The following is a 22609-nucleotide window of genomic DNA, read 5'->3' on the forward strand; positions in this document are numbered from 1 at the left end:
TTTTCAAGTTCTGTCTTATTTCAGTTCTGTCAAGCAACTAGCCTTTAATGATATAATAACCGAACTTGAATAGGACTTTCACAGAACCCGAAAATGAACGATGGATTGTTCAAATTCTCCGAAACAACTCGCCCTTATCAAAAATTGAACAAGATTTCGTTTAGACGTTTCGTTGACATTTTGTGCAACGAACTTGAGAACATAACATAATATCATTGAAAAGCACATAACTAGATAGGAACTGGTTGCTCGGAGAAATGATATTAACGGTTCCAGTGACAGTGAAGGAACCGGTTCCTTGTAACTGGGATATGAAAATCGACATCTCTAATATTGACATTTATTTTAAAATGGCGTTGATGTCTGTAGCGCCGCGATTATCTCAGTAATTTGAAATCAACTGGCGGTGTCAGTGTCGCGTTTTCGGCAGTTTAATCGTGATACATGGTTTCTGGAGACGATTGTCATGTTGGTCGTAACGTTCGCAAGGCTCAAAGCAAATCGTCGAGTAGTAAATCCAGGAAAACTGAACCAGACGTAGTGAAGTTTGTGACCTTGGGCAACAATGATCCACAGCCCTCGGTTCACAAAAGGAATTTATACGTTGTTTCTTTCCCTGTAATCATTCTGTTCAACATTCTCCGTTCGATCCTCTATCAGTTGTTTGTGATCTTCAGGTATATTTACACGACATCGTACAGATTAGTGAATAGACCAAGACGTAATGGAGAGTGTAACCTAGATAGCGTAGTTAAAGAAGTTGAATCTAGTGATCAGTTGTTAGCTTCAGAGGCGATGAGCTCCGGAGTCAGGAACAACAGCGGCCCTGGGCCTCCGGGGCCTGGGGACCCCTTGCTGGCCAAACAGAAGCACCACCACAGAAGGGCTTTTGAGTACATCTCGAAAGCTCTCAAAATAGATGAGGAAAATGAAGGTGAGCTTCTTTGTTTTCATTTAACACGATGTTTATCTGCCTGCCATCGAGAAGATATGCCTAAACCTAATGCATGTAGATTTTTCACGTTCACGTATTATTTTGCGCAATTTTATAAATCTTATTTTTTCCCATTAATTTTTGAGTGGTTAATTTATTGATCATTACAATCATCTAAATGATAAAATCTAGATGATAAAAAATGTTTCGTTTTTTCCTGCTTTATAATAATAATTATTATTATTATTGATGCTGATGTGCACACATTGTTTATAGAAATGTATTTCTATGCCAAAGTCAATATATTATCATAACTTAATACCTAATATGAAAGGGGTGACAAAGCGCGATTATAATACTGCACATAATTCTAATAATAGAATTGGTTTAATTATTGGTTTCCGTTTTAATCACAATTGTACAAAAGATATTCCTTCATCTTATTAGTTTAATTATTTCCTCAAACCACCTAGATTTTCGAGTGGAGCAAGATTGTGTGGGTGTATTAATCCTTCCATTAGTTATTACTTTCCTTTTGTGATGGGTATCAGTAAATAATTAATAATAATCTATTAAGTAAATAGACGATGTTATGTATGAACAAATCATAAACTATTGTTAAAAGTAATTTTGGGGAGAACGAAATTTTAAAGACTTTAGCTATATTCTATTTAACTTCCATTTGAATTCCAAGAAAATTTGTGATTTAAATAAGTACTGCCTGGGATAGTATAAATAAATACCGCTTATTTAAAAATTTGATAAACTTGTCAAATTCCGCCTCACGCTTAGTACCCAAAAAAATTATAAATTGCTCTTGGTTTAAACTTACTTTACTACAGGAAACAACTATTTAGGTTGGGGGAGATGGTAAAAGACAAATTTTAAAATGTTTGTTTATATGTTTTAAATGGGGTATTTTGTGAGACTGAAGAGAGTGGGTGAGTGTGGGGGGGGGGAGGTTGGGAAGTACCTGGTTATTCAGATCTAGATACTAAACACGGCTTTTCTTTTACCAGGGCAATACTGCCAGTACCTATCAATCTGGAATGTGCTGCAATATACCTTAATATATTATTTTATGTTAATTAAGTGTGAAATAACACAAATTAATAAAATAAAGTGTAATGAGTATACTATTTCTGCATAATGTTGTAAAAAAATCGTATATACATTTACGAACGAAGCAACTGCAAGCAGCATTTCGCGCCATTTGCGGCTGCTCCGTTCCTTTCCCATAAGTTGAAGTTCAGCTTGGCAGGTCAGCTCGCGTACGTGAACGTAGCATAATACACTCAGCATACATCAGGGATTGAGTGCAAATCAATACATTTCATATTATATTGTAATGAAATAATAAATAAAGGGGTAAAAAGTTTGTTCATGTGCAAGCCTGTTGCAAAATGAATGGTTGGTATATTATGGCTTTGACCGATGCACCAATTTGCATCTCATTATGCAAATGGTTTCAATTCCTTTCTGGTCTATAAATCATCTGGGAACTACATTCATTTAATCTAAACGTAACAGGTATGTGTATTATATTGCACACTAGTTAGGTCATTGATCAAGTAGTACTGTTATACATGGTGTCGAGTACTTAACGCGATTTATATTGATGGAAATTATCGAGTAGATATTTGCAAGAAAAAAAGTTGAACTTCTCAATAGTTATTGGGATTGCCCAGCCCAATCAATACATGCTTTCGCTGTACTCGTAGAGGTGATGGAACGCTATACAACTAGCAATGGGCCATGACTCATTTTATTAAAAGCAGGAAACACGGTACCAGCTCAATATTTTCGTAGGGCTCAAAGAGTTGACTCAATTGAACGGAAACCGTGTGAGCAATGAGAATACTGCTCTCGACCGATACGTATCCCCCCCGTACGGCAATTGGTACGTCTCTTGGTACCGTTATGCCGCCTCGTACCATGAGAAAAATAAGATGCTACATAGTTAGTAGGTGCAGGTACATACATCCAATTACAGATGTCGAACTGTCAAGAGCCGTTCACGTCTCTGAGTATGTAATAACAATTAATAATTGAGTCGTGTTAATCTCTGGAACTATACCTAATCCATCTATGTTGAAAGAGGTTAACTTATATTTGCCTAACAAGTATACTTGTGGGCGATCACACTCTATTTTTTTGGCTCCGAAAGCGAGTACTTCTGCCTCGCAAATCGGATCGTGCCAATCAACAGAGCGACTCAACGTCACTTACAGTATACAAGTGCATATTTGATTCACTTGATCATGCCATTTTTCCTGGGATAAGGATTGAATATTCTATTATCGAGCATTGTTAGAACCAGAGATGTGCAAAATGGGTACACAAAACCATTTGAAATGCAAAATGGAAATGGGTCAAAACTTTTCCATTTGAAAATGCAAAATGCAAAATGGTTTTTAGAAAAGCATTTCAAATGCAAAATGCAAAATACCTATTTTCAAAATGCATTGAAAATGCAAAATGGTTTCTCAGGTCAAACAATTAAAATAATTATAGAATTTTTAAACAATTTTGTCATTTAATAATGGACATCAATGTAGAACAAACATATTACATGATGGTAAATCCAAAAACACCACGACTACAGATTATGAAACCACAAAAAAATTGCGCGGGACTAATGTTGCCAACGTAAAAACATAGAAAGTTCTATCTAACATTTAATATTACAGCGTCATGGCTCCATGTTCAGTATTTTTTGTAATGGTATCACTCCATTGCCAGGGCTCCTACCAGGGAGCAACTTGACAAATGTAAATTATCTCTCATAGCGAGGTTGAGGACCGACTGATATTTGGGGCTTATTAAAAAAAAGATGAGTGGAGAAAGTAGGAAGAATGTTGCAAAAAAGCATTTAAAATGGAAAATGCATTGAGAAAAGCATTTAAAATGCAAAATGGTTTTTAGAAAAGCATTTAAAATGCAAAATGGAAAACACCCATTTTGCATTTTGCATTTCCATTTGAAATGGATTTATTTGAAATAAAGCACATCTCTGGTTAGGACGTACTTACTTTCAATTTGTTGAAATTTTTCTGTAGTCTCATTAAATCAAACTAAGGACTGCTAAGTTAAAATTTTACTCAAACACACTATCTCAGTGTCATCAATAATCTTCAGTGTTACGCTTAAAGTTAAGATATTAATTATCACAGATTAGTATTGAACTGCCAAAATGATATCTGCATTAATAATCTTTTAGCAGATTAAAAAATCATACCTTTTACTACAGATATGCAACAAAAAAATTTAATGTTTGGGTTTATGTTGCATGTATAAAATTAATTTGGATTAAAACTTGCTTCCATTAAGCCCAGTAGTGTTTGATATAACCAGTTGAACGATGGCTACCCATATTTAGGTCTCATCGCTCTAGACCTCGATCCGTGGCTGCCTAAATTTAGATGGACAGTTTTTGCCAATTTATTTATTGTGAATTTTAAAATTTTTTTTTTTATGTAACCAAATACAAATATGGGATACATGATAAAATTTTGGTGGATTTAAACCAGTAAGCAGTTTATATGTTATTAATATTCAGAGGTATGATTTTTTTTAATGTGCGTGGGCGACTCCAAAAACAGACGCCCAAAAACCTCCATCGCTCATGGCATTTATTTTTGTAAATACGTCATCGGTATGGTGGTTATGTTCATTGAAAATATCCTCTTTTTTTAAATTATGTCCATTCTGAAAACGTGTTCAATATCCCTGTGCAAACACGAAAAATTATATCAAAATGGAATTGACTATTCCTTCGGTTAAGCATTAATTTTTACTTTACTTAGCGCTGTTTTCACAGGTGTCCTATTGTATCTTTAAATACTTGGCATCAAGTACCAGTCACCCTGTAAACCTGTACGCAGAATCGTATGGCTTCACACCACTTTCAGAACATCTCTCGTAAATAGTATTATTATTCATCAATACAAGTTTTTAAAGAGAAATCAATAAGTCATCGAACCAGAAGGTTATCTCATTATATAATGTATCATAATATTACATCTTTAGCGAGGAAATGTTCGTTGTGTGCTCCTTCAATAAACATAAAATACTATATTTTTAAATGTACAATTTATATCAGTTTGTTGTGCATAAATTCGTTTAATTAAAAAATATTATTCATTCATTTAAAATATAATATGTCCTTTTCCAAAACTGCATTAAAACAGTATAACATAAAAACCCTAAACATACAACTTCTTGAACAAAAATTGAAATTGGAAAAATGGGAAGAAACATTAAACACCGAAGATGCCGAAAAATCTTCAATTATATTCGAAAAAACACTTCGCGAACACATAATAAATGCAACTATACATAAAAACGTTAAACCTAAATCAAAACATAGAAAAATTAAGCCCTGGAACACCCATGGAATAGTTACCTCAATTAGGAATAAAGAAAAACTATTTTATCAAACCCGAAAACAACCTAATGACTTAAATTTATTATAATATTAGAATTATATAAAAAATACAGAAACAATCTTACAAATTTAATTAAAAAAACAAAAGAAAATTACTTCAAGGTAAAAATTGAAGATAGTGGTAAAGATAACAAAAAAGTCTGGGCTACAATTAACAACATTATTGGCAACGGTAATAAAAATAAACAAATAAATAAAATAACTTATGACAACGAAACAATAGACTCAATAAAAGAACCAACTAAAATTGCAAATATTTTCAACAACTACTTCGCTAAAGTCGGAGAGAAACTAGCCAAAAAAATCGACTCGTTCCAACCTAAAAATACTACCAATACATCCACACAAACTTGCCAAAATATTTTCGAAAAATTTGAAAAATGCACCCAAATAGAAATAGAAAAAATTATAATGAACCTACGAGTGTCCGCGAGCCCTGGTTTTGATAATATCACTGTAAATGTATTAAAACAAATGAGACAATTAATATCAAAACCAATTGCACATATCATTAATAACAGCATACAGCAAGGAATTTACCCAAAAATATATAAAAATACAATAATAACCCCGATCTTCAAATCAGGAATTACATCTGACGTCTCGAACTACCGTCCCATATCTATTGTATCTAATGTAGCAAAAATATTTGAAAAAGTCACAATTAACTAAACATATCACTTCAAATAAAATTATTAATGATAACCAATTCGGCTTCAGAGAAAATTTAGGTACGCAAGATGCAATCGCAAAAATAACCTCTATAATATATAATGCTCTTGACTCAGGAAATAAATGTTTATTCATCGATCTAAGAAAAGCCTTTGACAGTATAAGCCACAAGAAGCTAATAAAAAAATAGAAAATATTGGAATTCAAGGAACAGTTAAAGAATGGTTTAAAAGTTATCTTCATAAAAGACACCAACACATAAAAATTAACAATATATTGAGTGAATCCACCTATTCCGAATTTGGAATTCCTCAAGGGACAGTTCTAGGCCCAATATTGTTTATCATTTATGTGAATGAAATGCTTACAGTACCAAAAAATGGAAAAATCATATCTTTCGCCGACGACACAGTTTTAATCATAGAAAAAAAAACTTGGGATGAAGCCTATCAAACTGCGAATATAGAAATAAACAACTTAAAACAATGGTTGGATGACAACTACCTCTCCTTAAACTCTGACAAAACCTATTTCATGACTTTCACATTATCAGACAAAATTCACCCAACAATAAATTCCAAAATAACTATCCATAACTCTTGTAATAATTATACTGACAACTGCAATTCACCTAAATGCTCAAAAATCTCAAAAAAAGTAATATTAAATATTTAGGCATAATTATAGACCAACATATTAAATGAACAGAACATATTGCGCAAACTGTAAATAGAATACGTAAACTTTATTACGTATTCCTCAAACTAAGAAATATATTACATAAATCTTTGCTACTAAAGGTTTACTATGCATTAGCCCAATCAGTTCTGCAATACGGAATAATAGGATGGGGAGGAGCGTATAAAACCAACTTAACCCCACTTGAAATAGTACATAGAAGACTCATCAAAATAATTCTAAAGAAACAATTAGACTATTCAACCCAAAAATTATTCGATGAATTGAAAGTATTACCAATAAATAAAATTTATCAAAAAAAACGCATTACTACAAATCCATAAAGACAAACTAACAATAAAGTCATTCAGCACCAGACCGAGAACCTTAGGACAAATAATAATCCCTAAACTTAATACTACAACAGCCCAACATCATTACACATACTCGGCAATAAAATGCTTTAACGAACTCCCTATAGAAATACAATCCGAGAGGAATTATGAAATTTTTAAACAAAAACTCAAAAAACATTTTACTATTAAATAATTTCTAAGTATGTGTTACGATGTGCCAACCTATATTTCCATTATGTACAAAACAAATGCCATCTTATATTTTTCATTATGTATAAAAAAAAATTTCATTATGTACAAAAAAAAAACTATGGCATCCCATTCGGGTTAATGTTGTGAGGCTGATGGAAGTGAGAAGAGGAACGGGAAGGTGGGGAAGTATCTCGCCGTTCAGATTTGGTCACCAAACATGCGGCTAAAGCCATTTCAAGCAATGTTTCAATTTGGAATGGTGGTCTTACCAGATTGATACTGAGAGTATTTCCACTTTCGAACTTGCCGCAGATATAATACTTAATATTTTTAATTAATCAATTTTGTAACAACATAATTTAATTACATTAAATTTACTTGCGCATGCCGGGATTTTAACCACCCACCACCGAATTCATAGTTTTTAAAGCATTCTCTTACAAAGTGAACTTTGAATGTAAAAATTGGTGAACATAGTAACTGGTAAATACTTATGTGGGCAGATGCATGTTTATTAAATCAAGTCACGTCTTGTATACAATAATCGGCATGAGTATTGTTTTCTAAATATGGTAAAAAATCATTATTACCAACTGTATATAAAATTTATCCATGTACTTGATTTGCCTTTGATCTTTCCACATTATCAGTGTGTAGCGTAACCTCGATTAATGGACCTTAGTCATGACTATTATGACTGAATTTGCTTTTTTTTTCCTTTGTTACGACTTAAAACGAAGAAACAGATTAATATGTATTAAAAATAGAAGAGGTATGATTATTTTCAGTTTATTTCTTATTGTCTTAAAAGAAGAATTCATTTTCATCCCGAAAACGTCTGCTCTAGGCCAGCTTTTGTGGCCAGGGAAAAGATAATCCAATAGAAGCTTGCGTGTCGTGGGCATGGCTGCTATCCCCTTACTTCCAATGATATTGATTAAACTTTTTCGCTAGCATGTCTGGGGCCTAGGAGTCGAAAGACCTTATATGTGAATTGGTGACATTAATTTTTGTTTCAAATCGAATATCTTGATTCTAGAAATTTTCTGTTAGGTGGACTAGACGATATTTGAATACACAACCATCCTCTGGTAAATTATCGCTTTTACTATTAATTAATATTTCAAGTTCCATAGTACACGATGGAAATATTGAAATTCCAGATGGAGCAACTGTGAATATTTCATTTATAAATTAAATAATAAATCATTTTCAATGCTGAATTGATTTTTTGTTTGTACGCTTCTGTTTCTTACTATTCTTTTTGTTATACCATCATAATCGAGTTTCTGATTACAAAAAATTTTCTTTTCCGTTGACAGAGATGTTACTGTACATTTTTCCACGAGGGAAGAGAAAAAATCCTCCTAACCTGCAGTTGCATGCCACCCTATTAGAAATGTGTGCACATATTTGGTTTTTATAATTGGTTCCCTGAAACAAGGCTAGACAGCGAGTCCAGACTGAGAAAAATCAATATATGTATAGGGATGAATCACCTAAGTGGTGTGACATTGTGACATGCAAGTCATTGAAATGTATGCAATGTTCAAGGAACAAATAAAAAGCCCCTCTGTAAATAAATTACTCAGTAATATGGTAGCATTAATTTGATATTATTTTATGCAATCTAACATCTAAGCACGCAATAAACTTCTTTAAGGAGAGTTTGAGCTTTGCATTTGATCTTGTGGTTCATCGAACTATTTGTCAATTAAAGTAAAAATAAATTTACTGAAGTAATATGCAGCAAAATGCTAGCAGGGTTTGTTGCATTAATCACTTACTAAGTTTCCATTTGCAATATAGAATATATTAGTAAAATAAGATACTGAGAGTACTTACCGTACTTCAATTTCTGAAGATAAAAGATGCAGCAGATAAGGGACATCTTCAATCTTTCGCCAACTAGATAAATGGTCTGTTATTTGAGTTACTCAGCCTATGTTTACTCGCCGATCTGCGTGCTCATTATTAGAATCTGGATTACCCATAGCAAAAGCAGTGCCAAGACCCTAATTTTTGGAAAAAAAAATGGTGCTATCATCGCACGACAGTCTCAACAGTCTGAAGCCAGCGTGACTACGACATCCCTGATCTGGTCACTAAATTAAGTCTAAATCTAATTTCCAGGGCAGAAAGACCTCGCCATCGAGCTGTACAAGAAGGGCATCGGTGAGCTGGAGCAGGGCATTGCGGTCGAGTGTTGGGGAGGGCGCGGCGAGGCCTGGCAGCGTGCCCAGCGGCTGCACGATAAGATGCAGACCAACCTCGGCATGGCCAGAGACAGACTTCACTTCCTCGGTGAGTCAATCTGCATAATATACCCATGTTTTTATGTGATGTCCTTTCTTATTATTGTTTTATTTCAATTTTTAAACACATATTTTATATTTTGCAATAAACCTTAATTCTGAATTTGTATTATTTATCTTTATCATTTTTTTAATTTAAAAAAATCATTGAAGTTTAATATTTTAATAATTAGTAAGTGGCAGCTCTTAATAAAATTGTCAAAATTGTAAAATATTAAATTTAATTATTCAATATTTTTGCCCAAACACTTTATTGCTCTTCCTTCTATATACCACGTTTCTGAATCACCAAGATTCAACTGTATCTATTTTCCAAATAACTACTTGAAACTGTTCAACTCTCTATAAATAGGTCTGTCCTCTCCAGAAAACGACAAGTTGAGGGTACTTGCCTTAAATCAAAGACAGCCTATTTAGAGAAATGCGTATCATCATTTTGAATGACTAAACCAGAATCTATTCGAATTGTTTTCCTCCAGAGTCTGATGATTCACCTCAATATACCTTGCCATCTCCAGCCTTTGTCTTTTAATACCTTTTTTTACCACAATATATCATGGTCTGCAATATATCCTGGTTGTTGGATAACTATTTTAAGAATAAACTCCTGGTATTTGCTTTGAACATTTAACGGAGACATTTTAATGACCATCAAATTCGACTCTGATTTGAAATGGCAGGATGGGAGTGCCTTGAATTCAGTTTGCTAACAAATTACCCTTTTGTCGAGTGCCTGCACTAAAAAAACAAAGCAATCATTTTTCCAAGCATCACAATGGAGAAATAATGTAGTTGCATGTTCAATCTACATTGAAGATTTTAAACACTTTCGTTTGTCATAAACTCTATTGTTTTATTGGAGTTAAGCATTTGCAATAATTATCTTTCCCGATTAAATTTCTCACTATCTCAGGTGTTTGAGAATATTATCTCTGTAATAACACTATTGACCTGAAAAGATTAAAAGACTGAGTATCATTTTTTTATCTTCCATTAAAAGTTAAAGAATTGATTATTTTAATGCTCAATTAGCAATCATTTATTTTAATTGATTTGCTGCTAGCTTTAAATACATTTTATCTACATTTTATTTGCATGCTTAGGACCCTTCAATTTTGAAAATTATTTCCTCAATATACCCTTGTTTAAATTTATTTATAGATATCCTTTTATGTTGTTTTAATTTTTAGCCTTGCATTTCTGTGTTCTTGTTTTCTGCACTTACTATCATCCTGCAGTTAAGATGTTGGTTAGCTGCTTGCCTTAGACACTGAGGATAATAATATTATCAGACGGTGATAGATTTTTAAGATTACAGAACTAAAAAAATGTTTTCAAATTTATTATTTGTAGTTGGCATTCGCCAAAGTTTTGTATGCTAGCAAATCTTGCACAGTTTTATTTATGTTGGCCTAATGTGTTTTTATGCATATACTATATTATTTAGCATTCTACTACATGTAATAATATAATATGTTTTCAATGATAAACACACTTGATCATTATTTTGGAGTTTGATAAGGTGAGTATGTTGAAAGAACAAAAACATTATTACATTTATTTATTTTTATGTCTTCAAAATCTCAGTCCCTTACAAACAATCACAATTTCAGAGACTAAGAAAATATTTCTCGGTTCCAAACTATGCTACATCAACACGTAGGAGAAATTTCTAAACAAGTTCTTACAAGTCAACTTTGTCATGATTCCAATGATAATAATTAACGTCTTATTTTCCTTAGGAGTATTTTGCTCCAAAGAAACCAGTTTTTTTTTCTGTATAAACATATTACATTGATCTATAGGTGGGCGGCAAATAAATTAACCTTCCTCAATGACCTCACTTGGCACTATTGGTTATTCTCCTCAACAACCATTAGTTTATTTTTGATTTGGTATAGCTCATAAGAGTTTATTTATGGACATAACAACTATATACTGATAATGACAAGTAGTGAAATTTATTGCTGAGTAATACTTTTTTTAATGTGTTACTTGGGTGTTTGAAGTGCATAGGAATCATGGATAATTGACACAAGGGAATACCATAAACCATTATTAGTATGAAACAGCGCGCACAATAGTGTCACCAACATCTTTCATCCATACTACGGAAAATTGCATCTACGCAGAGCGGCGCTCTGCCTTTGTTTCTATCTACACACCAAATTGCATAAATTTAATTAACTCTGCCACTTTTATAGTCTGTGCAGTTTTGTTATTTTTCATTTCTATTATCCATGATAGGAATCCACGGTGGTCAGATATTGTTAATAAGTCTGCAATAAAGGGGAAGTAGAAGTTTTTTAAATTAGTTTTGTTGAAGAATTAATATGTACACCTCTATGAAACTAAAGGTTCCAAACGCAATAAAAAAAAATTACGAATCTTTGTGATTTTTTTTATATGAAAAGACAAAGGTGACAATAACGTTTGTAATACTATTCATTGTCTATTAAAATGTGTTTTTTTTCGTAATCAGTAATTTTAGTTACAAAAAACATGTGCCATTTTTTTAAATTTTTGTTTCAAATCAAAATTTTAATATTTCATAACTGATATGTTTATTTATAATAATAAAATTCAAAAGTGTATTTCATTACCTTTCAAAAATAGTTTTTAGTTTTTGGATACTTTCAGAAATATTACATTTACTAGGATTTTATTGCAAAGCGGAAATACTCCAACCGTCTGACAGAATATGCCAGAGGCCATTAGGACGTAAACTTATAATCTCAAATGTTCTAGAAGAAATAATAACTTGAAGGATAATGGGCATCATGACTTAGGTAAAATCTAGATTCCAATAGGATTCATTATCATAATATTTATCGCTTTCCGATATCAAAACGTTGTCAATACTTCTATATTTGCGAAAAATTCATTTAATTTTTTGAGTTTAAACCTAGAGACCATCATGCTGGCTCATGCCCGTATCATGGTATTAACTCTGCGTTAATTAACCCTTATTAATTAATTAACCATGGGTTACGATTACCATTTGCACAGACAACTTTGAGGCCCTCGGCCGCCTAGGGTTGGCAGACAAAACCCGGCTGAAGCCTCCGGCAAATCGGAATGTAGCACAAGGTCACAATGTCATGTGGGACAAGCTGGACGAGGAAACGCAGAACCACAAACTCAATACTTATTCACCGGCGCAAGCAAGCACTTCCAATAATAATGAAGGTAATAAACTGATCGCACACGCTTTAATTATTAACCAAAATTCGATTTGTAAAATTAATACATTTTTAATTATTTCTTCAACTGTTATTTAACTTTTTTTATGATTTCCGGCCAAACATTCAATATTTACCTACTATTCTATATGACACATTATTTGATACTACAAATATATACATAGGTCTTACTCAAATTAATAAATGTAATACATCATATTTGATATTGTTCTCTTGTATGTATTTAAATGTCTTATTATATCTTTAGTAATTGCATGCTAAACCTTTTGTATATACATTGCAAGGAATGAGTAGTTGCTTTTCATTTTGCATGATGCTTTCACTGTTTTTTTTTTTTCAAAAAAATTATTTCTTCTAAATATTAATTTTCAGAATAATTATTTTTCAAATATATTTCAATATTCTTGACTGTGCTGATGATGATCACAATTTAATATTTTTGGCTTAATATCATGAATTATGTATAAAGGTAACACATTGCATTATCACTTATCCTGAGCTGTTTATGCTTTCAAATGTGTTACAGGTGCTTACGTCTGTTCATTCTCTTTTTTTTTCATTTACTTTCAATTTGTATAATCCCTAACCTCGGCCATGCAACATTATTTCAATGGCCACTAAAATTACCAAAGTTGAAAAGAAAAAAGCATTTAAAAATGTCAAAATTGACTGCTTTTTTATACATACGTCATTAGCACTACTTTTCTTGGAGAGCCTTGGCCACCTACAGGAAAACTTCCACGCCTACTGAGGAGCGATTCTGGTTCTAATTAATGATAAGGAATTGCCCTTAACTCTTAAATTAACGACTTTTCGTTAACTGGGGGCAATTCCGGTTCCACTTCAGGATAAGTAGTAGTCCTTAACTTTTAAATTGAGGAGCGTTTTCAGAAGGAGAAATATCTGCAAAAACTCTTTTTTCATAAGACAGTTTTAATTGAATAATCAATCGGGATCAATATTAATCATTAAATGCAAATTCAATTAACTTTTTTTTTTTTTCAATTGCCGTCAACCCGGGCGTTTATTGCAATAACATGATCAATATTACAAATATGAAAGTAACCCGCCTCACTAGAAGATCACTGTTAGACATGATGAATAATAAGAAACATTATAAGTATATTATAAGTCAAAAATTGCGAATTTTTACAAAAGAGAAATATCTACAAATTTAAAAAAAAGTTGATTTAGCGAAATACCAATACATTTTAGTTCTACAATGAAATTATTATTTTTATTAAAAAAAATTAAAAAATTGTTTACTTATCTTCCAAAGTATCTATTTACGCATAAAAAAAATAATTTCAAATTTTAAGTGAAATGCTTATCATTATTTTAAGTAATGCCTAGGCAAAAATATTATAGGGAGTTGAAAATAATAAATTTTTATTTTAAATGACTGGGCCTACTCAGATACATTGAAATAAGTTAATAGTGGATCTTTTACATTATATACCTACCTAATTATTTCACTTTTATACAAATGTGGGTATGTAGATGTTTCACTTTTTGAAAATTTATCATTTTCTATTATTACACATAAAGTAGGTTAGTGCATCGATTTTTTAAAATCTAAATTAGCCGTTTCGTAGACACCTACTCCTTGAGGTGATTTTGCACAAAAACGGCGCTATAAAAATCATCCAAATATTATTATTATTAAAGTTAAGGACAAATTCTTATTCTTGAGTAGAACCGCTAGCTGCTGTTTCCTCCAGATCCTTAAGCTGGGATTCCACTAAAACATTTTTTTTTTTTTTTTTTATTAGTAAAAAAAAGATACACGAATTACATAATATAACAATTACATAATATAATTACACAATATAGTACAGTTATTAATTACATAATATTAGTATTTGATGTACCCCCATAAATAAGCAGGGCTTGTGTGTATGGGGGTGAAAAAAAAAATTAAAACATGATATGAAATATAAAGTTTGACCCTTTCAAAAAAATTTAAATTAACGTTTATTACTTAATTTTAGACAAACTTGAGTACTCGTAGCACCAGGCCACAGATTTACCTATGTATTTAATTTTTTTTAATTACTGTCCCTTTTTAACTACAAACATCTAATAGTCTGTTGGTTTCAGTGTCGGGGCGCAAGCTGACGGTAGCGGGCAAGCGCATCCCGGGCTCCGGGGGTATCATGTCCAAGTCTCTGACCCTGCCCCGCTCAATGGGGCGCAGCACAGGGGCCTACCTGGTGGGGGGCCCAGGGCGGAGCGCCGCCAAGCCTGCCAGCACGCCCCCCGCTGTCAAGCGACAACTGTCGGTGAGTGGATGTTTGGGAAAAGATGCTACCTACCTTTGATTAAAACGTGAACAGTGTTTTTAATGTGCAAGAAAAATATTACAATTTTATTTTATTGAAACATTGCAGGGTCCTAACATCTTTATTAAAACTTATCTGGTGACTTCAATGTTTAACGATTTGCTTGAAAGCCATAAATTATATTTATATAAAACATATGGAGAGGAAAATTATTAAATAAATAAGTCAAATTAATTAAATCAGTAGTGAAAGATACCCCTACTATCACCGTCTTGTAAGACCGCCATTCAGAATTGAAACGGCTTTAGCTGTGTTTGTGACCAGGTCTGAATATTCACCAGTTCCCCATCTCCTTCTCCACCTCACTATTATATTCAGCCCCACAACATACTATAATTGGGGATGCCATAGTGTCACTGGCTCCAGACAATTGGGACAATTGGCAGTATTCACATTAAAAAAAACTCAAGTAAAATAGATAAATTTTTGCATCGTATTGAAAAATAAGTTTTATAAACACCCCCACCTTTGTTTTGCGAGCACAAGCTAATATGATTTACAAACATAACCTTAAAAAGCTGAAATGAAGCAAGTCTTGCACTATATCTTTTAGACATGTGTTTATATTATAAGAACAAATTGCTCCATTGCATTTACTTTAGATTTTATCTTGAATTATTTTATCATGAATAATAAAGACCCTACAGAATGACCGTGAAACACTTGTCTTGGTTGGGAGAGATAAGTTTTAAAATCAATAGATAAACAAGTACAAATAAAGATATTGGACAATGAAATATATTTAGGCACTCCATTCAGAAAACACCTGTTGTATAACCACTTAGAATATATATAATTATATATATGTTCAAATAAGGTAACTAGGTCATTCGTATGGATACTTTGTGCATACATTTTTCAAAGCAACTATTTACAGAATATTGCCTTGTCCAAACTAAATACAGTTTTGTGAACTCTATACATATAAAACTATATGTATAGAGTTCACAAAACATACAAGTATGAGTATAAGTATACACATAGCATACAAGTATGCTATGTCCAAGGTCACTTTAATTTGATATTCACTTGCGTGTGCCTTATAAGTGCTGTTTTGATTGAAATGTTCCACCAATGAAGTGATGTATAAAATGTCTATTGGACCTTGAATTGAGATGCGCTCTGTAAGGTTGTCTGGCGAATTAATAAATAATCTTTATATGGAATTCTGCTTCAAAATGTTTATTAATTGTCTGAATTATAATATTTTGAATTTAGCAATATGTATTGTACATCTCTAAGATATGAATGTAAAATTCTGAAAAATTGATTTTACACTAACAATATTTTATCATCTGACTCTAAAGCAGTAACATGTTTTGAAGCAGTGAAAACTCTCGAACAGTGAGCTCTGGCATTTTGAAATTTGCACAGAATTTTACGACAATGCTATGAATTATTTTCTGCTCGCATCATCATTTCATCATGGACTATTAGTTTCGAAATATCCATTTAACTGTCATAAAATAAGACAAGATGCTATGATGTTTTTTTTATTCCATTGTTTTTATTTTTAATGTCGCCAAATTATTTATTTTATTTCTCAGGGTTGTCTCTTGTGCAAAATTATTAAGTCAAATTTAATTACAATTTCAGATTGGCGGCAGTGGCTCCCCGGTGCGACGGGGGCCCACCAGCAAGGGAGGAGGCACTCCCACGCGGCCTCGCCCCTCGGGGGCCCTGCGCGGGGTGGAGCCCAAGCTGGCGCAGCTCATCCTGGACGAGATCATCGATGGAGGCCCCAAGGTGGTTTGGGAGGACATCGCCGGACAGGAGGTTAGCCTTTTCAATATAATCCAGAGTGATCCCCTCAAATACCCTTTGCTTGATTTGATACTTACCCGATTCTTTTCCCATCCACACACCGTTCTGCCTCACAACATATACCAATTTGTGATGCTATAACCCATTGACTCCCGACACATTATGTGTATTATTCACCTTATTTCTTTGTCAGTAGCCAAATCCTTTTATAATAAAGTTCACCAGGCCTGTCGTTGGGTGTTTAGAGATGTCTCCAGGAGGCGGATTCCCACTCTCCATCCCTAGCCAAGAACATGTCCCCAATATACCCATCCCACTCATTTCAGCCTTGGCACAAACCAGTGATCCTGAGCCTTCTTCCCATTGAAATGGACTATTAACACCACATATCAATCAGTGTTTCTTCATTTCCTTCGCATTTCCATCACATCACAGCTTTTAATGTTAATAGTCCTACTAGCTCCCTCAGTGAGTTTCTATCCATCTTGAGTTGTTCTCATTTAAGTCTGTTCTCATATTGTGGGTTATCACAGTTAGGAGGCTACCACTGGAAGCTATCACCTTGGAGACTACCACTTCCCCAAATTCACATTATTGTAACTGTGTGACATTATCATAACCTACTATAACAATTTATTGTTTGTTTTCAGGCAGCGAAGCAGGCTTTACAGGAGATGGTGGTGCTCCCAGCCATCAGGCCGGAACTGTTCACAGGATTGAGAGCCCCCGCCCGAGGGCTTCTGCTCTTTGGACCACCTGGCAATGGTAAATAATAGTTATCATTAACATCTCCATATCGGTTCATACTTTGACAAACATGAATTCTTTACCTATGTAAGTTAATATACCTTAAATGCAAACTTACCAACTGTTTGCAGTAATTATCTATTTGTTTTCCAAACTTATGAACCCTTATTTCAGGCAAAACTTTGCTAGCGCGCTGCGTGGCCGCTGAATGTTCCGCCACCTTCTTCTCCATCTCGGCGGCGACCCTAACCTCAAAGTACGTGGGCGACGGCGAGAAGATGGTGCGGGCGCTGTTCCAGATAGCCCGGGAGCTGCAGCCGGCCATTATCTTCATCGACGAGGTGGACTCGCTGCTGAGCGAGCGATGCACGGGGGAGCACGAGGCATCCCGTCGTCTGAAGACGGAGTTCTTGGTGGAGTTTGACGGGCTTCCTAGTGGAGGGACCGAACGAGTTATCGTGATGGCCGCAACAAATAGGCCGCAGGAGCTGGACGAGGCGGCTCTTAGGTAGATTTACAAAATAGTTCTTTCATTATTACTCCTTTGGCCACTTGCAAAGATTAGTCAGCCAAGCTCTACTGCTGTTAACTTGTTATAAAATCATCTGAATCTATTAACACACTCCTGCTATATATTATATGACTAATTGTCTGATAACTTCAATGTCCATCGCTTTCAGACGTTTCCCGAAACGGGTGTATGTGTCTTTACCTGACTCGGAGACTCGTGCCGCCCTGTTACGCCGCTTGCTGGAAAAGCACGGTGCCCCGCTGGCGCGCTCCGACCTGCTGCGTCTCTCGCACCTCACTGATGGATATTCTGGCAGTGACCTCACCGCGCTGGCCAAGGACGCAGCCCTGGGGCCTATCAGAGGTAACCTAACACATACCTTCTTATTCTACATAAACCTTTTGACGTCCGGCTTATATAATATAGGTGTCACTCAAATCCGAAGCCGGCAGTTATTTTCACAATGTCAGATCATTTCGCCTTCAGGCAGTCTCCACATTTGTTCCCAAACCCTTAAAGATGCCATTGTAATTTCATTTAACGCATTTGTAATTTCTGATAACATTGTAATTTCAACAACAATCTGTTAGTAATGCCACGTGTCCTGTGTAGATAGATACACATGACGTTGGAGATGGTGCTATTATTATCATAACCTTGTTATTGTTCACTGATCAGAGTTTTACAGTAAATCGGAAAATTGCGCTGTTAATTTTCCCAAGTTTGGCTTTGTTGACTCTAGGGTTTCAGTTTGTCAAGGGTTGTAATAATTAATAAATAATTTTGAATGGTATTTTCTGATTCTTCTACCTCTGATTTTTTTTACAACTCTCAAAAACTAAAATGTACAACCTGCAGAGATGTGCAAAATGGGTACCCAAAACCATTTGAAATGCAAAATGGAAATGGGTCAAAACTTTTCCATTTGAAAATGCAAAATGTTTTTAGAAAAGCATTTCAAATGCAAAATACCTATTTTCAAAATGCATTGAAATGATGAAATGAAATGAAAATGAAAAATGGTTTCTCAGGTCAAACAATTAAAATAATTATAGAATTTTTAAATAATTTTGTCATCAATGGACATCAATGTAGAACAAACATTATACATGATGGTAAATCCAAAAACACCACAACTACAGATTATGAAACCACAAAAAATTTGCGCGGGACTAATGTTACCAACCTAAAAACATAGAAACTGCTATCTAACATTTAATATTACAGCGTCATGGCCCCATGTTCAGTATTTGAATCAGTATTTTTTGTAATGGTATCACTCAATTGCCAAGGCTCCTACCAGGGAGCAACTTGCCAAATGGAAATTATCTCTCATAGCGAGGTTGACGACCGACTGATATTTGGTGCTTATGAAAAAAAGATGAGTGGAGATAGTAGGAAGAATGTTGCAAAAAAGCATTTAAAATGAAAAATGCATTGAGAAAAGTATTTAAAATGCAAAACGGTTTTTAGAAAAGCATTTAAAATGCAAAATGGAAAATACCCATTTAGCATTTCCATTTGAAATGGATTTATTTGAAATAAAGCACATCTCTGACAACCTGATATATATATTGATGGATGCCAGGAGATTGTTTCCGGTATTTTCCTCCCTGGGCATTCTCCGTTTTTGCTTTCTTTGAAATTCATCCGACTACGGCTCTGGTATTGTTCACTGATCACCTCTGCATGTTTACAGAGTTGAACGCCGAGCAAGTCAAGTGTTTGGACCCTTCAGCCGTGCGCAACATCACATTTGAAGACTTCCTGGACGCGCTAAAGAGAATCCGAAGATCCGTCTCCCCGCAGAGTCTGGTGGCGTACGAAAAATGGTCACAGGAATACGGCGATGTCAGTTTATAAACATTTTTTTATTCTTGTGATCATTTGATCACTGGCAACATTGTTTGTTTATGTATTTGACTTGCCGCTGCTGAATATTATTAAATTTGTGTTTTATTACGTGAGTGAACTACTTTTGTGCAATAAGTATTGTTTGCTGAACTTTGATCACCATTACACTCGGTTAGTATTTATCCTGGTTTTTTTTCTGTGCAATGTCATATTTCAGCAGAAAATTTAATAATTTAACTTTCAATGAAGTCATTTTTATAATGCTAAAGAATATTTCTTGACCTTTACAAAAAATAAGGGGTTTTGAAGAAAACCTTTTACAAGATTGACAATAAAAAAATTGAAATGAAGAAAGTCAAATTTCTTGCTGGAAATGAATATTGTAGCCCGGACGACAATGTTTGATTATTTCTAAGTATGTGACCAACTTCAAAATGATCACTTTATACTTGACAATCATTGTTGGGAAAAAAATTCCAGTATTTTAAATATCTTTTCTTTTTAACTTAAATTTTAGTATAGCCAAATCAAATCGTTAGAAACTTGATTTAACGTTTGCATTATAATAATGTGTTATTTTTATTAAGAATTTTTGCAAATTATTGCAACAGCTCACTCTGTAAGGTTTTTAGTGTACAAATATTAAGTTTTTATATTCATTTTATGCACATTAACTTTTAGTTTCTTTGTAAGTACGGACATCAAGTTAGCTATAATAATGTAGCATAATATTTACCCGTTTGTTATATAGGTTAAATAACAGATTACCTTTATTACTATTATTTATTTTACCTACTATGCAACAAGGTTATTTTTTGTTTAATTTTATAAATTGTTTTAAAAAAATTATTATACGTGTGGGAAAAGTTCATTATTGTTTAATGATTAATCAACTACAGAATATAAGAACGTAATGTCTATATGAATCCATATCTGCATAAGTCATCCAGGAAGCCAAAATTCCAGCAGTCTTTTTTTAAAATTTGAAATACTTTTTGGCTTGTGCTACTGCAATTATTAGGAAGTTTTTTCAAATTTTGAATGCATTACTACTGGTGAAAATATTATGTACTACAATCTTTGTAGGACAGTTTTTTCGAATTTGGAATGGATTTGGTGATGTGTGGTAATTACTACAATCGTAAGACAGTTTTTTCGAATTTGGAATGGATTTGGTGATGTGTGGTAATTACTACAATCGTAAGACAGTTTTTTCGAATTTGGAATGAATCGAATCTGGAATGCAAATCATGTTGAATACTACAATCGTCGCAAGCCCTTTTTTAAATGCAAGAGCAAGTAATATGTACTATTATAGGCCGGTTCCCATAGAGCAAGGCTGCCCAACCCCAGGCCCGCGGGCCACAATGTGGCCCGCGAACGAATTATAAGTGGCCCGCGTGAACCATTTTCAAAAAACCTGTCAATTTGAAAAAGTCTCGCGGGCCCGCGGTCAAACAAACAATGCAGCTTGCGCGCAGTCACCAGTGTTGCCAACGAAGGCGATTTATCGCTATTTAGGCTACTCAGAACGAGAATCAGCGACGAAAAAAATCTAACCTCTTGAACTTACTTTTTAAACAAAAATACACCGGTTTTTGATAAAATATTTTTTGCGTCCGAAATGGAATCTTGTAGCCAACCCCCCCCCCCCCCCCCATGGAATTCGAAAAATTGTTGTGGGGAATCACATAGCGAAGTTCCGTAACAACCCCCCCCCCCCCCTGGATTTCAAATATTTTGTGGGGAGCACTCATTTTGATTTTTTTTTTGTGGGGAATTGTGTTTTATAGAAATTCTCTAACAACCCCCCCCCCCCCCCCCATGGAAATAGAAACTGTAAGTATTCAGTGGCCCGCCGGTGATTTTTAAATCGTCAATTTGGACCAACTGTTAAAAAGGTTGGGCAGCCTTGCCATAGAGGTATATTGAAAGTAAACGGATTGTAATTTCTAAAGATTGTCACTATCAAATGGCATTTCAGGATAACTTATGTGGTGACATGATATACGGCGATGGTTTCTGCAGGTAGAGAGTATCTGAATATGTATTATGGTGGAAATTAGTGATAGATTAATGCCATGCAATGATGTCATGGCTGGCAAATAGTCAAACAACTCTCCAACTATATGAATGAAAAGATGTCAAATAAAAAGGAATGAATTAGATCAAATTGGGAATAATTACATCAGATTAAATTTACCTAGGAAGCATTTATTTAAACTATGGGAGTTAAGGTGGATAAGATTGATTATCAGAAAATATGAAATTGAGTCTTAAAGGAAATAATGTAATCATTCAAGATATTTATTACAAGTTTTCCAAAATGACAGGTGAAATTAAGCATATTTTGAAAAAGAGAAAAACGTCTGAAAATGTATTTTTTTTACGAATACACAATATTATGTACATTGGTTTTATATCACAAAATGTTATTGAATGAAAACTCTACTCAGTACTATATAACGCAAACTATGTATGTATAAATATTTTTAATTTGTACTTGGTAATCCTTTGATTTTATTGAAATGATATCATACTGTGCGTTTTAAACATAAATCTTGCTTCTTTGATATTTTAATAATAATTCTTAT

General features: G+C 33.8%; 1 protein-coding gene across 2 annotated transcripts; it reads left to right on the forward strand.

Annotated features, from left to right (window-relative positions):
- The first annotated feature begins 360 nt into the window (after positions 1 to 360).
- Positions 361 to 21659, forward strand: spas (spastin). Of its 2 annotated transcripts, XM_089640683.1 has the most exons (9): positions 361 to 934; positions 9413 to 9583; positions 12604 to 12783; positions 14898 to 15079; positions 16736 to 16915; positions 17554 to 17668; positions 17825 to 18158; positions 18331 to 18524; positions 19861 to 21659. In XM_089640683.1, exons 1-9 carry the CDS (start codon positions 445 to 447, stop codon positions 20022 to 20024), a joined length of 2010 nt encoding a protein of 669 aa, XP_089496809.1. In that variant the 5' UTR covers positions 361 to 444; the 3' UTR covers positions 20025 to 21659. The 2 variants fall into 2 exon arrangements, with proteins under 2 accessions (XP_089496809.1, XP_089496810.1); XM_089640684.1 differs by lacking the exon at positions 12604 to 12783.
- The last annotated feature ends 950 nt before the right edge of the window (positions 21660 to 22609 follow it).

This window comes from Hesperophylax consimilis, chromosome 16 (assembly GCF_061612785.1).
Source record: "Hesperophylax consimilis isolate HC1 chromosome 16, BYU_Hcon_1.0, whole genome shotgun sequence".
NCBI lineage: Eukaryota > Metazoa > Arthropoda > Insecta > Trichoptera > Limnephilidae > Hesperophylax > Hesperophylax consimilis.

Bases quoted from the DNA above. Each gene is read 5' to 3' on its own strand.
- spas (XM_089640683.1), top strand. From the start codon at position 445: ATGGTTTCTGGAGACGATTGTCATGTTGGTCGTAACGTTCGCAAGGCT. The intron at 9,584-12,603 runs GTGAGTCAATCT...CCATTTGCACAG, and splicing joins AGACAGACTTCACTTCCTCG to ACAACTTTGAGGCCCTCGGC. The intron at 15,080-16,735 runs GTGAGTGGATGT...TTACAATTTCAG, and splicing joins CTGTCAAGCGACAACTGTCG to ATTGGCGGCAGTGGCTCCCC.